At 34.1% G+C, this 16,276-nt stretch overlaps 2 protein-coding genes across 4 annotated transcripts; both read left to right on the top strand.

The window, feature by feature from the left end:
• Positions 1-3,028: 3,028 nt before the first annotated feature.
• Positions 3,029-7,579, top strand: LOC111409531. Of its 2 annotated transcripts, XM_023039581.1 has the most exons (8): positions 3,029-3,268; positions 3,981-4,165; positions 5,237-5,512; positions 5,583-6,159; positions 6,242-6,313; positions 6,419-6,569; positions 6,650-6,811; positions 6,999-7,579. In XM_023039581.1, the coding sequence occupies exons 4-8, from the start codon at positions 6,152-6,154 to the stop codon at positions 7,353-7,355; spliced, it is 750 nt and encodes a 249-aa protein (XP_022895349.1). In that variant the 5' UTR covers positions 3,029-3,268; positions 3,981-4,165; positions 5,237-5,512; positions 5,583-6,151; the 3' UTR covers positions 7,356-7,579. The 2 variants fall into 2 exon arrangements, with proteins under 2 accessions (XP_022895349.1, XP_022895343.1); XM_023039575.1 differs by having other exon boundaries at positions 5,237-6,159.
• Positions 7,580-10,450: 2,871 nt separating this feature from the next.
• On the top strand, positions 10,451-15,927 carry LOC111409545. Of its 2 annotated transcripts, XM_023039594.1 has the most exons (4): positions 10,451-10,503; positions 10,667-10,738; positions 11,482-11,984; positions 14,842-15,927. In XM_023039594.1, exons 2-4 carry the CDS (start codon positions 10,696-10,698, stop codon positions 15,679-15,681), a joined length of 1,386 nt encoding a protein of 461 aa, XP_022895362.1. In that variant the 5' UTR covers positions 10,451-10,503; positions 10,667-10,695; the 3' UTR covers positions 15,682-15,927. The 2 variants fall into 2 exon arrangements, with proteins under 2 accessions (XP_022895362.1, XP_022895356.1); XM_023039588.1 differs by lacking the exon at positions 10,451-10,503 and having other exon boundaries at positions 10,510-10,738.
• Positions 15,928-16,276: the final 349 nt, after the last annotated feature.

Consider the following 16,276-nt stretch of genomic DNA (forward strand, 5'->3'; position numbering starts at 1 on the left):
AAGATCAATCGAAGCCAATAATCTCTATTAATGAATGCTCATACTCCTATGCTCATAGGCAACTTCACCAGTTGGCTTCTATTCTCGTAAGGATTGGATGTAATTGATATTGAGAATAATGTTAGAAGTTTGTGCTAAGGGCAACTCCAACCCTTGCTCCAAATCCTCATTTTTCTTCATTTTTGCACCAAATATTTGGTGTAATCTTACTTCAACCCAACACCAAATTTTGCACCAACATGTTTAATGTTACAATCTGATAATTCAACCGATTTATAATTATTAAATTCATATTCGATTTACTATGTTATCGAATATCTGATTCAATGATCCGATCCGAAATATTTTATCCATATCATTTTTATTTTTTTTATTGAAAAGAGGGGATTCTCAATTTTAATACAAATTTTATTATAATATGTATATATTAACTATTTGTAATAAATTATGCAGTAATATATAACATATATTTTTGTAATTAAAATAAATCCGATCAAGTTGTTATTAGATTAAATTGATTATATCCATATTTGCTCCATTTATCTAGCGAAAAATCGAGTATCCACTGGTACACATCACTTGGATCATGTTTGACCACTTGTTGGAGAAGTGAACCAACAACTCAATCCTTGATTCCAATTTTATCAAATTCGAATCTTGATTGATTATAGCCTTTATAGGACTGAGGCCATATATTCACCTCCCATTAATTTCATTGGATTCTAATCGAATTTAAATCAAAATTCAATCCATTAATACTCCTAGTTCTATATGGTTCAGATATCATATCAAATTTAGGAATGGTCCCATCCCAATTTTTATTTTTTTTAAAAATTTATTGTATTTAAAAAAAAAATTTGTACTATATGTACATGATAGATTTATATAATGGTTTACACACACATACACACACAATGTGATTAGATATAATTGAGTCAGAATTCCTTCAATCAAATTTTTTTGAAAAAAAATCTCAATTTTTTTTTTTGATACCTTATATGTATGTAAATCATTATATAACATATTATTTACAAGTATCATTATTCTTAAAAAAATAATTAATTAAATAAGAGGGTAAATGGAGATTTTTTATATATTTCCTATCCATACTCGGCTCTCGTCTTGCTCTTGCCCTCACCCCCACCTTCTGCAAATTCCCCGAGTTGAATGATTGCTCCGATCCTCCGTTCACGTTGTCATTGCTAATCAAACTTGAACATTGGATACATGTTTTTAATCGAAATAACATTATAGAATGTATTACATTTTAATTGACCGCCCATTTCAAGGCATTCTAGGAATTTAGCACCGTGTGAGATAGTCCGACATTCTACTACTCATTTCATAGCTGAAATTTAATAGTTCTAATGAGTTTATATACACAAATAACGTAAGTCGAAAACATAAATAAATAATAATAATAATGAGGTCTTGTTTGCAATACACAAACAGATATTGCTCGAGTTCCGCTTGAACCAACATTATGGACTTAAAAATCAAAGCCCAGTACAATCAAACATAGGCCTTGTTCTAATGGCCCAAATGGCCAATACATATTTTGACCACAAATTATGATCACGCCAAAAATTCAAAAATTTTACTCAAAACACTAAGTCCCTCTTTGCTATGGATTAAAATTTAAGTTAAAGTTCATAATTAATTTTAATCACACATTTTATGATCATTAACTTTTCAACCATATAATTAATTAACTTTTAAAAAAATCTGCTAAATATCTGATTTTAATCCCCATCAAATAATGGCTAAACTTGTTGGAGGAATTTTGTGAATAGTGACGCCAAAATAAGTATAATGATGGTTTGTAAATCCGTGCCGAAAATTGGATAGAGTAACGGCAAAGAAAACATAAACAAGAAGAAGAAGAAAGTAGGGACAAAGACGAGGCAAGAGTTGGATTCTTTGTCCTTAAGTCGAATTTGCCCCGCAACGGTGCCTACGAATTTCGGCAATCGACTCCCAAGATACAACGGCTACACTTGTGTTTGTAGCACTCCAAAACACACAAGTACAACGAACCAAATTTAGGCTTATGTACTCCAAGGATGAAATGAAGGAAAATCAAAATAAATGAAATGATTTTGATTTTGGATAGAAGAGAGGATGAGAGATGTTTTGCATATCAAATTATGAGGAATAGGACACCCAAAGGGTCCTATTTATAGACCATGAAAGAGTGTGGACGAAATGGTTGAGGTCAAACCATGCACCCTTTCCAAACAATGCACCTTTATGAAAAGGTGTCTATTCACCGGACAACCGTACGGTTTACCAACCTTGCGGTCGCACGGTCAAATATTTTGACCTGATTTTTGTCCTTTTTAGTAATTTCTCATTCATCCAATATTGGTTTTCGAAATACCAAATATACCCTTCAATATATGCAGAGAAATCAAAATTCTCTTTCGGGGGCGTTGCCCCCTCGACCCCCGCGACCTGACCGAGCAGGTCGATCCCCGTTTGTGCGCCCCGAAGCGGCGAAGTAGCAAACAATTTTGCCTAAACGGATTGAATCGAGTTTTTGAGTATTTGGCCGAAGTCGATACGAAATCACTTTAATCGATTTTCAATTCTCGATTTATTTAACCAATATCCAACAAAACTTTAGTCCTAAATAAAGACGAATAAAACATGTAAATTTCAACTTTATTAATATGAATAATTTGTGCAATAGCAGTCATAAAAGTTTCTTAATTAGCAAAAAAATCTAGAAAAATTATATTTACTTCAAAACCGGAATACTTGAATAATTGATTTATAAGGCAGGTGAATTTCTAAAAATTTGCTTATTCATTTTACATTTTTGCTTGTAAGTAACTTTACTTTAAAAAAAAAGTGAATTTCAAAGCTCAGCCAAACATGCGTTTCCTGTATTTTATGAATTCCATGCTACCAAGTCTGTAGTGTGTAACAAACAAAAGTGTAACAGAATCCATGGCCACAAGCTATTCTTAACTTAATAACCAAGTCAGGAGGTATACATTTTCCACCTTTTCTCTTCCAAATTTCTCGCAATTTTATATCTGGGCTTCCAAAAAATTCATCGTTCTCAAAAAATTCCAGAAAAGTTATGCCGAAATCAACCCGGGTTGCTGCTTATTTTGTTCTTCTTTTAGCTTCATTAACTCTTTTTACAGAAAATTCTCTTGTTCTTGGATCCCCTCCAGAGATTTCGAGAAGGCCTGACCCGTTGAGGAAATTTAAACGATACAATGGGGATTATGATATTAGAGATATGCATTACTGGGCTGTAAGTGGAGGATAGTATTTTAATGTTCTGCATTTTCTGTCCATGATTTTTGTGCATAATTCTTAGTTTCTTCTGCGTTTGATTCCTTCAGCCGTTCAGATTGTTGTTGCAATCTAGTTTGGATTGATCACATCGTATTAAAACTTAAACTTGTGAGGAAGATGAATTTGTTTATTTTGTATTTATATTTTTAACAATCACATCATATTTCTAACCAATGTAACTTAATATGATATCAGAGCTCTTGAGTCTAAATCTTGCTTTCACCCACATTAGTCGCTTGATGGATAAAAAAAAACCTGCATGCATGTAAAGGGGCAAGTTAAAGACTTCATTTAAATAAATAAATTGTGTCCTCTCTACAATTTATAAGTTTAAGCTTTTAAATGAGGTACTTCAATATGATACCAAAGTAGATAGAATATTGAGTTCAAGTATAATTGCTACTCAAAGATCAAAAAATGTGCCATCGATATACCTATTGAGGAAAAAATGTATTGGACCCACAACACTAGAGCCTTGGTATAATAATGTAAATAGGAGTGATTGCATGTGTGCTACATGTTCTTGAAAGAGATGTAACTATGATCCAGATTTTGTGAAATTTTTGGAAAATTTTACTAAGTTCTGTGTCAACTTCAATTTTTGCCACCTTGTCAGGATTTAGTGGGCAAGGCTTGAAACTGATATTATGTTTTTCGAAACTTTGTAGTCTGCAGCATTTACAGGCATCCATGGTTATGCAATGGCTGGAATTTGGTTAGCCTTTGGTTTGGGCTGTGTAAGCTTTATGGTTCTGAAGCATTGCTCTGGACATTCTTCTCCAACTGTATATCATGGGGATTCTTCCTACTTAATACTATTCTTGCTTGTTGTTCTCTTCACTTTTTTTGCTATGTAAGTCTTTTTGCCATTGAATTTCATTTTTTCTCTTACTGCCCTTCAAATCACAAATTTGTTAAGCTATTCGTTGAACTCTTATGTAATCCATATGCTTTTATTCATGCTGCCTGATCTACCAAATATTGTCTTATAAAAAATGTCTTGGTCATAACTTCATGTTTGGTACTTGGTATTGGCCTGGACTACACTAGACTATACAATGGATAAGATTCAGTATTTTACCGTCTATCCTACCAAAAACCTATAATCGTTTAGTCCAATTTTGTGCATGATCTAGTATCAACATGATCAGAATAGACTGTACAATGGATAAGATTCATTATTGTAGTGTCTATCCTACCAGACAAGCTATAATTGTTTAGTTCGTTCTTTTGTAGAAATAATGTTTATGGAGCATGTACATCAAGAATTCGAGTATTATGTAAATTCATTAATCCAATCATTTGTAGGAACTACCTCTAATAACGAACTTGCAAAATGCCCATTGCTCGTGATCTCATTAATGCATAGTTTCTCCTCCAAATATGACTTCTCCGGTAGGTGAATGCATTAGATATTTACCCTAAACACGCAGGTCCTTGAGCAGATCCTACATTAGCCCCAAAACGTTGGTCTCTAACTAGAAAAGTAAATACATGAGCTTGACAGCTTCTAGTCCAATAGGTCCATAAAACTTGCTAGGATAAGCAGTTTGTACAATGGATAAGATTAATTATTGTACCATCTACAGTACCAAATGAGCTATCATTGTTTAGTGCATTGTTATGCAGAATAAAGTCATTTTTTTCCACCTATTCTGATCGTGCTGATACTAGAATAACTATAGTATCGATCAAAAGAACGAGTTATTTTGGTTGTACACTAATCATAAAAGACATGTAATGTTGTTGGCTTGTACAGAAGTTCTACCTTTTACTCTGCACTCAAAGTTACTGTGTTAACTAATTCTCTGTTCCATACACATTACGTAACATAATACAGATGTACATGTGCATAACACAGAATTCTTGTCTGATTCCGGTTTAAGAGACCTAACTACATACGTTCACATGTTTATTCTTGAAGAGCTGCAACTTGTGTCATAATCGCAGCAAATCAGAAGTCGCTACAGAGAGCTAACAAGCTTAAAGAAACCATTTCTGATGTTGGGAGAGATTCTTCTCAAGCCATACGAAGAGTAAACATAGCCTTTATAGATATGCAAGTGTTACTACAGCCATATGATCCAGGGACTTGCCATCAATTGAGTTTGACAACCCATCGGCTAAAAAGAGAATCGATAACTATTCAACAATTTGTTTACATGACCAGGCAATCTAGCGATCAAGCAGTTAAAATTTTGTAAGAATCTTCCTTTTTTAAATATATTTGCATTCAATTTTTTTTCACTAATCCCATGTGCTCTTTCTAGATATATGGCAAATCTTGTGGTTGTGACAGTCAATTTGGTGTTCTTAGTTGCTGGATTAGGTGAGATTTGTATATAGTAATGCATGGATGGAAATTCTAGCATATGCACATTTTGTGGACATCCAAGTAAAAATGATTCTTTTTTATACAAAACAACGAAAAACTGAATCATATTTCCAGTGAAGCTGCCAGATTAGCATCTGGGGGAGCGTACAAATTTCTTAACTAGTCCAGTTTAAAAATATTATAACATATTTAGTGCTATTTTCATTTTTGGAAAAACCATATATTTTAGATTACATTTTGATACGTAATCTCAAGAGAGAATTGGATAGTACTAGACAATATTAAGATAGAAGAATAGGTCAAACTTGTCCAGTCCTATCTAGCATTGCTTATGATTAGAGTATCTCAAATAGTTGCAAATGCTAGCGATGATGTTTATGCTGCTATTCCTCTTTATTTATTCCTTTTGAGGGTTTAGTTAGTTTCTTGTGACAATGCAACTTGGTTAGACTAACAGATTGCTGCTTTCGCTCAGTTCTGCTCCTCCTGCATTGTCAACCTGGCATGATACTGTAAGTTAAATTCAGCTCATTTTCTCATTCATATGTAGTTAATTTGATCGTTCAATGTTTGATAGCTTTTACTGCATTTCAGCATAATCTTTTGCTGCTGGGTATTGACAACTCTAATCTGGTTTCTTACCGGCATTAATTTCTTCTTCTATACGTGAGTACGACCTCTCTCTTTTTCTCTCTTGCAACTTTGATGGTATGATTAATGACAACTACTATGTTTTTATATTAACGAAACATTAATCATATCTGAACGCAGTTTTGTTATCGATACTTGTTCAGCATTGGAGAATTTTGTGCAAAACCCCCAGAACAATAGCCTGTCTAACATACTTCCATGTGCACAGTTGAAAAACAATGACAAAACATTGGTGCAAATTGGCTATACTGTTCATAGTTTCATAAAAGAGGTACTGAAGTGATCATAATACTACAGAAATCGGAGGATTCAAAATCAAATTCTATAACTCTCTTTTCGCCCTTTTTGAAGGTAAACTCGAAGATCTTAGAGGTACAAGGACTAGTTACCATGAATGAACAAAAAGATATATCAATCCAGGAAGTTTGTAACCCTTTCTCTGGTGCTCCTCATTATAGTTACACACCAGGAAACTGTGGAAACAAATCTATTTCAGTTGGAGATTTACCAAGTGTAAGTGATTCTATCCATCCTCAACTAGAAGTGTAAATAAAAATTCAACAGATAATTTTTAATCACACATTCACAACTACTACTCATTTATTATCTACAAATTTCATGGGAACCGTTGCTTCTTTTCATTGGAATCTCATTATAACTTTATCTTGAACACTTAATCCCTAAAAAAATTCTTGTGCAGGTCCTTTCGAAATTCACTTGTTACAATTCGTCAAGAAAATGCCTAGATGATGGGAGATTTCTTGCCGAGTCCTCGTATATAATTGTATGGGCTTACAGCCAGTCAATTCAAGGCTTGATACGTGTATTTCCTGATTTGTTGAGCTTGATGCGATGCTCATTCGTGATAGAAGTGTTCTCAGATATTGTTGCGCACCAGTGCAAACCATTGAAATTTTCAGTAAAACTGTTATGGTCATCTGCATTATCCCTTTCAATTTTTATGATGATTTTGGTACTACTTTGGTTGGAAAAAGTTATCCAAGATAGAGGAAGGTGCTTCAGTAGGTGTTCAATCTTCCCAAGGCCAGCAGTGTAGATGATTTGAAGCTTGAGGGTGAATTTTGCAAAAGAAATTTGTTTTGGACAGAAAAGTAGGTAGTGGGAATTTCTTTGAATAGGTGTGGCGATTCAATCCATGAGTTGCAAGACTCAATGTGAAACATAAAGAACATGTGTTTGTTGGTAGGATTTTTAACTTATTTTGTTCTTTAATATTGTCTATTGTCGTACAACTTATAACATGATGAAAAGTTCATTGTACACGACTCAATAATGACAAAATGTATTCGATTGTGAAAATTTATTGAATAAAAATTTCTTTGTATTTGTGATATCTATTGAAGAAATTAAAGGTACGTTTCGTGAGTTTAATTGAGTGTTGAACATTATTAAAGAAAGTATGCGTTTATCTGCTATTTTATTAAGTTTTTATGAAGTAAACGTTACAAAAACATATTTGCATCTACTACTTGTATGCTTGAATCATGCTTGAATGACAAAATATTATGAGAAATTTGCAGTTGAGGTTCCAAATATTGCAAAAAAGTGTATCCCAGTCCCAAATCTTTAAATCGTAATGGAAGCACCCCTAAACTTTCAAATCTTGAGATGATTTCCTTCCAAAATTCCTTTAATTGATCAAAAGTCAAACGTATAATCATAATTTGACCATTTTTAAAAAACCAAAAATTGATCTTTTAACATTTTATACTTAAAATAATTAAATAAAAATAAAAATAAATTTCTTCATTTTCCTCATCCACTCCAAACCAACCTCCCGCCCTCCACCTCGAGTCAGAATTTTGCAACTCTTTCTTCCCAAATATTTTATGAAAAAATGATGTAGTTTGTTGACCTCGGAAATTGGATCCTCCACGTGGCCAACCATAGTCACTCCACATATTCCTCCCTGTGCACAATCAACACTCGGTTAGATGCACACGACCGGAACCAGCGGGGGTGGCGGCGGACGTATACACTCCGACAATCAAGTTAGGCTCAGGTGATCGGAATAGTACCAAAGTTGTGCAAAATAGTGGGGAGGAGAATATATATTTGCTTGCTATGGAGTGCTAAGTATAAAGAGTTTCATTACCTTTTTCTCTTGCCAAGCCTTGGGTATTTATAGGTGAGGAGAGCCGTTAGATGTGGGACACGTGTATATATCTGAACGGTATGAGGCGTCTGCTCATAGGCGTCAATCAGCCGCGTCTATAGAGTGGGCGGGTAGTTACTTCTCCCGAGTTGAGTTGACAAAAAGTTGATAGTTCACATCAACTAGTCTCATGGAGACGTCAAATCACTTTAAATCTTAGGGGCAAAAAAGATCTTAACAAATATCTCATTCTGAAATCGGCGGAGGAGGGCGAGGGTGCTTCGGTCAATCCTGCAGGATTACCTATGCCTCGTAATGTGATAGCAGATCGTCTCCATTGATGAAGTCACTTCGAAACCACTTCAAATGAGCGTTCCACACCTCGCATGATGTTGTGGTGGACTTTTCGAAATAGTTCGGTTAGGGGCGTAACACAGTTCATAGCTTCAATGGCTATTCAATTCATTCAAGGACCTTGGGATTTTAGTCCTCAAATGTACTCTTGTAAATTTGTGAATATTTTTGTTTTAAATTTGGGATTATAGGTGTTGGTCGTATCAAATTGAAAGGTACGAAACGGATTTCATCAAAATAATAATAATAATAATAATAATAATAATAATAATAATAATAATAAAAGAAAAAAATAAAAAAAGAGGTTTTGATTTTTGATTATTTTTGGGTAAAAATTGGGAAGAACTTTTACCAAGATGGTACAACTCGAGGTGTGAGTTTCTATCCGGACTGAGCATACCCAAAAAAGACACAAGTCTCTTTTCGAAAATCTCTGGATCTATGCTTATTTTCAACTCCCGAAAAATATGAAAATGAAAAAATGGGAAAGAAAGAACAGGAATGCATTGGGGGTGAGTTGGTGCGAGCGAGTAAAGAAGATGAAGAAATTATTTATTTATTTAAAGTGAAAAATAGTATGAGGTCATTTTGCTTGCCCTTTTTGAATATGGTTAAATAATTGTCAGAAGCTTGAATTTTGGTACACTGACCAATTATTGGATGAGAAAGTCATATAAACGTCCTTCTCCTTCACATTTTTGAAAAGGTTTGGAGGTATCTGCTACAATTTAAAGGTTTAAGATTGTGCTGTATTTTTTTACTATAATTATTTTTTTTTCTTTTGAAGGTTTAAATTCTCCGTTCCAAATTTTCCAAACATTATTTATCAGGGTTAATTACGTGAATAGTTACTAAACTTTGTCAAGTGTTACTTCTTAAAAACGTATCTCAATAGTTACTGAATTTCGTCAAGTGTTATGCATTCATAACTAAACTTAAAAAGTATCTTAATGATCACTGAATTATGCATCGTATTATTTATTTATCTATCACTCGAATGAAAAAAATCAATTAGATTCAACAAACAGCGTCGACTTGAGTGATCAATAGGTAACACGGTATATAATTCAGTGACCATTGAGATATATTTTTAAGTTCAGTTATTAAGTAGCTGAACTTAAAAATATATCTCGCTGAATTTAAAAATATATCCCAATGGTCACTGAAGTTTGCTAAGTGTTACCATTTCATAACTGAACTTAAAAATATAGCATAATGGTCACTGAACTATGCATCATGTTATTCATCCATCACTCAAGTCGATGCCATTTGTCAAACCTAACAGATTTTCTCATTTAAGTGATGAACGAGTAACATGGTGCATATTTTAGTGACCATTAAGATGCATTTTTAAGTTTAATTATAAAGCAGTAATACTTGGTGAAATTCGATGACCATTGTGATACATTTTTAAATGCAATTATTAAATAGTAACACTTAACAAAATTCAATAACCATTCACATAATTAACCCTTATTCATAATAATAGAATCTCCTTTCATGATTTAGCTTGTATTCTCAAATTTAATTAAACAGATGATTTGGAATAAAGTTGAGATTGGATGGCTTGTCTTGCTAATTTTCTCTTTAAAAACAAATAATATATAATATAATAATTGTTTCAATCGATTATGAAAGGCGTGGGGGAGCATAAACTATTAATATTCTACATTAATTAATAATAGTGTTAATGGACATGGAGGTGCTAACTTTATTCATCAATGCGGGACCCAAGGTTACTGAACTCAACTCAACCGCTTCATCTCTCTCTTCCATTTTTAAAGTAGAAAAATCTGAACAGGGTTTTTGAAAGTTGTTTAAGAGCTAATCAATAGTACAATTTTTTCGAGAAAATTCATAAACTGATGCTCAAATTATTGAGTTTCATATGTTGACAGGATATACGAGAGCTAATAGCAGCAAACCCATGTCAAGAAATTTATTTCCTTTTGCATCTAGGTTTTCTGCAGGTAACATTAAGAAATTTCTAAATTTGTTCTTGCTTGATTTTCTGTTATTTATTAATTATTGGGGCATTTAGCTTTTGGGGTGGCTTAATGAGAAATATTTGTCTATTTGTTTGCGGATCCGAACTCTTTGAATTTATATGTATAATTTGATTGAGCTTGTTTGCAAATAGGCGTAAGTGATTTTATTTATTTTAAGTTTTAATCCATTTTTGAAGCTGATTTGTCCTCTGTGCTCTGCGGCATGGAATATGAATAAGATGATGATTAAGTTTTTGTGGAACCGAGTAATTCAAAATTTTTTTACGATTATTAGTTTTAAATTCTTCACTTTTTTTTAGTGTAAAGCATCTCAGCTTTTCAGTTCATTGTCAGTTAATTTTGATGCATAGTTTTCTTAAAAGTTTGCCTTCAAAATAATGAACCAAGTGGTTGTAATCAAATTGTTTGATTATGGTGTGTAGAGATGTCATCCTGTATAGTTGCCACTGCCAAGATAACTATTTTATTTCTTGGAAGTCACGAACTATTATGCGAGTTCTATAACTCTGACTGCATTTTGATAGAGAATACCAATATATTTAGGATATACTAGAATGCGTTCTTGATGTGTTTTTATTCATATACATTGGCAAGCATTCAGTTGTCTTCTAAATAAAATCAGTGAGGTTGTGTTTCTTAAATTCAATTATCTTATATCGAAGGGAACAAATACTGAAAATCAACCACTTTAAATTGCAATGCAGGGAGCAGCAGTTGCTCAATTTCTATTGTGATGTGGAGTGTTGTGGGATGCCTTCTTATGCTTCATTTGTACTCCTTAGTTTCTCAATCAGATAAACAAAATAAAGAGATAAACGCCAGTATGCGTAGCTACCCACTATTACTCCAACTTGAAGCAGTGGAGGAGGAGAATATAAAAATGCCTCGACCAAGGGGGCGCTCCCAACGTGCTGCTAAACGAAAACCAAGGCATACTACTACCTTAATTGATGAATTTCTTGATGATTCTTCCCCTATTAGGCACATATTTTTTCCCGATATGAAAACGGCTATAGATCCTAATAAAGATGCTGGCAACAACAGTCTATATTATTATCCAGGGAAAATATGGTTGGACACTGAAGGAAATTCTATTCAAGCCCATGGAGGTGGGGTTCTATTTGATGAGAGATCAAGGACTTACTACTGGTATGGCGAGTATAAAGATGGTCCCACTTACCATGCTCACAAAAGAGCAGCAGCACGGGTAATTTATAAAGACTATTTTCTTGAGTTTAACAACCCATTTGAGAACGACTGATTTAGCATCAATAGAAGAATCGACAACACGTATTTTCTATTTCCTTAAAATATGGTCATTCTTTAAACTTCTGCAAAAAGAATATTCTAGGCTCTTTGTGAGTGTGCGTGCTCAGGTGCTCGCCCCCTAGCTTGAATGCATGTTTGTGAAACAAATTTTAACATACAGATAACTATTTCCTGAGGAATCTATGTTTTGTCTATGTCGGAAAGGGATGAAAACTTGAAGGTATGGCAGCACAAGTCGTTCTGCACAAGTAATCTGTTATATTGGTGTCTCTTTTCCTCTCTTGCCAATTCTTTCCATTTCTCTCTTATTGAAATCCCGCATATGTTCACAACAAACTCTTATAGCCTGTTTGGTGTGCGATATTCAAAACCAGTCAACCAGTGAACATGATTAAGGAAGAAGAGGAAGTCAAATCTGCTCCACTGTACTATATAGTGTTGTCTAATACCGTGCACCAAACATGCCCTTAGTATTCTCTAATCCTCAATCAAGATTCACTTTTGGGCTTTTCTTTCTTAGTTCATTTTCTTTATCACTTCCTAATCCACATATTCAGAAACTGCTCAATTTCTTTGCTTTCTTTTAATCTCCATCTGAAAAGCCCCATTGCTTCTGCAACTTGCTTATTTCCTCCAAGTTGAACCAGCTTTGTTTTTGTAACGATCCAAATTTTTACTTTTAGAATCATTATACATGTATCGTAAAATAATACTTTCATAAATAATTAAAAAAAAAAAACATAATATCTTTTGAATGTGAAAGGTTTAAAACAAATTTTAAAGAAAATACAATAAACATCGTTAAAAATTTTTAACTACTTAAATCATTATTCATTTTTAACCACGCAAGCACAATCCACCTCCAATCGCCTTGGACCCACCTCTTTTAATTACCTATAAAAGATTTAACATATACACGTGAGACATAAATCTCAGTAAATGAGTAATAACGAATTTTCATCTCATATTTAATTACGGAAAATCATAACATATATATGGAGACACGAGAATTAAAATTCGAATTTCGTGGTTATAATTCTCGTGCGTAACGTTACTAAACTCCAGCCCTTTGAATTTATACATATAGGACCCTTATCATAATTGTAGCTAGAATTTTCGTATCATCATATTCATAACATAAATTTTCATAATTTAAATAATGAAAGAACAATTCGTACTACACTTACCTTTCACTTGACAATTCAAAAATGATAGAAAAAATGATTATTGAAGGGAGATTCTTGAGCCGCGTGCTAGGTTGTGTGATTGTGTAAGTGTATGACTAAATTTAATATGAAAAATACAAGAGAAAGAGTAAAGGTGTAGAGACAAAATGATAGAGATCGAGACGAAGAGTGTAAATAATTAGTGAGGGATAGTTCAATATTGAGTTTAACTCCTATTTATAGTGCAAGTTCTTGGACCATGTATGAAAAATTGAAAGGAAATGGCTAGATGTTAGGTATGGTCAAAGCATAATTGGCGCATGTCTTGAAAGTTGTCAAATCAATTCCTTTAATTATGTGATCAAATAATTGACTTGACTTGAATCTTGGTGTAAATAATGCATGTGGTCTAATCAATTATCTTAATTTATGCAGTCAAAGCAATTACTTTGCTTAAAATGTGGTGAATTAATGCATGTGGTTTAGCTCGTCTCTAATGATGGCTAATTGACATATTTACACAAAATTTCATTCAACTTCCAATTTAACTCTTCACTTAGGTATTCAAACTATTGGCTAGTAATTAATAAGGTCATTTAACTAAGTCAATAACCAATAAGGTCATTAGACTTAAATAATGGCGCACTTAAGTCCTAATTTTTTTTATCTAATGACTAGTAATAAAAAAATTCGGGATATTACAGTTTTGCTACACATACGGGTTTTCTACATTCTTCTATGTGCATATATCACCTAAAGATCATTTGACAGTCACCAACATAGATAGCAAGGAAGATTGAAAAACAGAAGCCAAAAAGATGCTTTTGGCAGGAAGGGGGAAGGCCCTTTGTGTAAATGCTCGAACATTGGATCTGTAAGAGCCTGTTTGAGCCCCATTTTTTGCCAATTTTGACGAAGACTGTGTGGCTAAAAAATAAAGAAAAATTTTGGGTTTGTTTGTAATATTATTTTATTGAAGAATGTATGATTAAAAATGAAAAAGAGAAAATTGTATTTTGTAAATAATGGGGACCAAATAAGGACTAAATTCCATGGTACTTGTTAGGGATGGCAATAAAACCCGCCCCGCCTCGAACGGGTTGGCGGGGCGGGGCATGGTGGGGCGCCCTGTAGCGGAAGCCGCCCCGTGGAGGGGGGGGGGGGAGATTAAAAATAATTTTATTTTTAGACAATTCACCCGTTAAAAATCAATTTTGAATTTGTATTTTATTCTCTAATAATAATATAATTTGAAACTTTGAAAATGTAAATAAAAAATTAAACTGGGCAAAAAGTTGCCCCGTCCCGCCGAACCCGCCCCGTTGCCATCACTAGTACTTGTTGATCTTGGAAAGACAATAGCTGGCTCAAGATAGTAGACGAATAAAATACGAGGAAGCTGACCATCAATCTCTAGGTGTGGTACCTGTCAATCAATCGAGCAAAGCATTAGTACCTGCACATAAAATATATGCAAGTTTTAGCCATGAATTAGATATTTAAGCAATTTTATTTCAAAATAGCATTGCAGGACGAGAGATTAATATTTCCCACTGCTCCATTTTCAGATTTGACTTTGTTACACTTGTTATAGCTGAAACTGTTTTGAACTTGCTCTTTTCCATACAGGTTGACATCATGGGTGTTGGTTGTTATTCTTCAAAGGATCTGTGGACATGGAAAAATGAGGGTATTGTGCTTGCTGCAGAAGGAAAAAACAAGACTCATGACCTACACAAGTTGAACGTGCTCGAGAGGCCAAAAGTAATTTATAATGATAAAACAGGAGAATACGTAATGTGGATGCATATCGACAATGCTAACTACACAAAAGCTTCTGTAGGCATTGCTGTTAGTGATTCCCCAACTGGCCCTTTTGATTATCTCTATAGTAAACGGCCCCATGGATTCGACAGCCGAGACATGACAATCTTCAAGGATAATGATGGGGTTGCATATATTATCTACTCGTCTGAGGATAATAGAGATCTTCATATCAGTCCACTTACCGAAGATTATCTTGACGTGACACGAGTCATGAAAAGAGTTCTTGTGGGAAAACATCGGGAAGCACCGGCTTTATTCAAACATGAGGGGATATATTACATGATCACATCAGGATGTACTGGTTGGGCTCCAAACAAGGCTCTTGCACATGCGGCCAAATCAATTTTGGGGCCATGGGAGACGCTGGGGAATCCGTGCATTGGTGGAAACGAAGTTGTCCGGTTTACCACATTCTTTTCTCAGAGCACGTATGTCCTTCCTTTTCCTGGGCTTCCAGGTCTCTTCATTTTTATGGCTGATCGATGGAATCCGGCTAACTTGAGGGACTCGAGGTACGTCTGGTTGCCTTTGACAGTGGGAGGGGCTGCAAATCAGCAGCCTCTTGAGTACAATTTTGGGTCCCCATTATGGTCCAGAGTGTCAATATATTGGCACAAAAGATGGAGGCTTCCTGATATCTAGAGGAAGAAGAAATGAAGATTTTCATAGAGGTGTGACTTCTTGTATAATAAATTTTTGCTTTCTATTAAATTTCTACCATTCTTTTTGCACTCTCTGTAACATAGAAAGAAATTAATATTTACTAGAAAGTAATCTTGTGTAAATTCTATGTCGGACCACATTGGTTTGGACATGTCGATATAATCCTTGTTTATTAGAAATATGGAGACGATTTGATAAGATTGTTCAACACCTTTCTTGAATTCAGTACTTCTCTTGGAATATTGAAAGCTGCAATTTGGGACTTCGACGTGTCCAGAGCAATATTCTGAAATGCGTATGATTAGTTTCAAACTTTTACGAGTCTAAGCTAACCTAGGAGCCAAAAAGCATAAATCGTGACTAGGTGGCAAGTAGCGTCTGGACAAGTCTATGATAGCTTTTTAAATCACTACTAGAGGTATTATTTCTATATTCCCTAGCATATTGTTCTTCACCACTTTTGACATATCATAATTTGCAGATTTTCAACATCGTCCCAACTCTTCATAATTTGCAGATTTATAATCTTCCTAAATTTTAAGAAATTATGAATACACCATTTATTTGTGGTGAC

The sequence above is a fragment of the Olea europaea genome, chromosome 2 (assembly GCF_002742605.1).
Source record: "Olea europaea var. sylvestris chromosome 2, O_europaea_v1, whole genome shotgun sequence".
Taxonomy (NCBI): Eukaryota; Viridiplantae; Streptophyta; class Magnoliopsida; order Lamiales; family Oleaceae; genus Olea; species Olea europaea.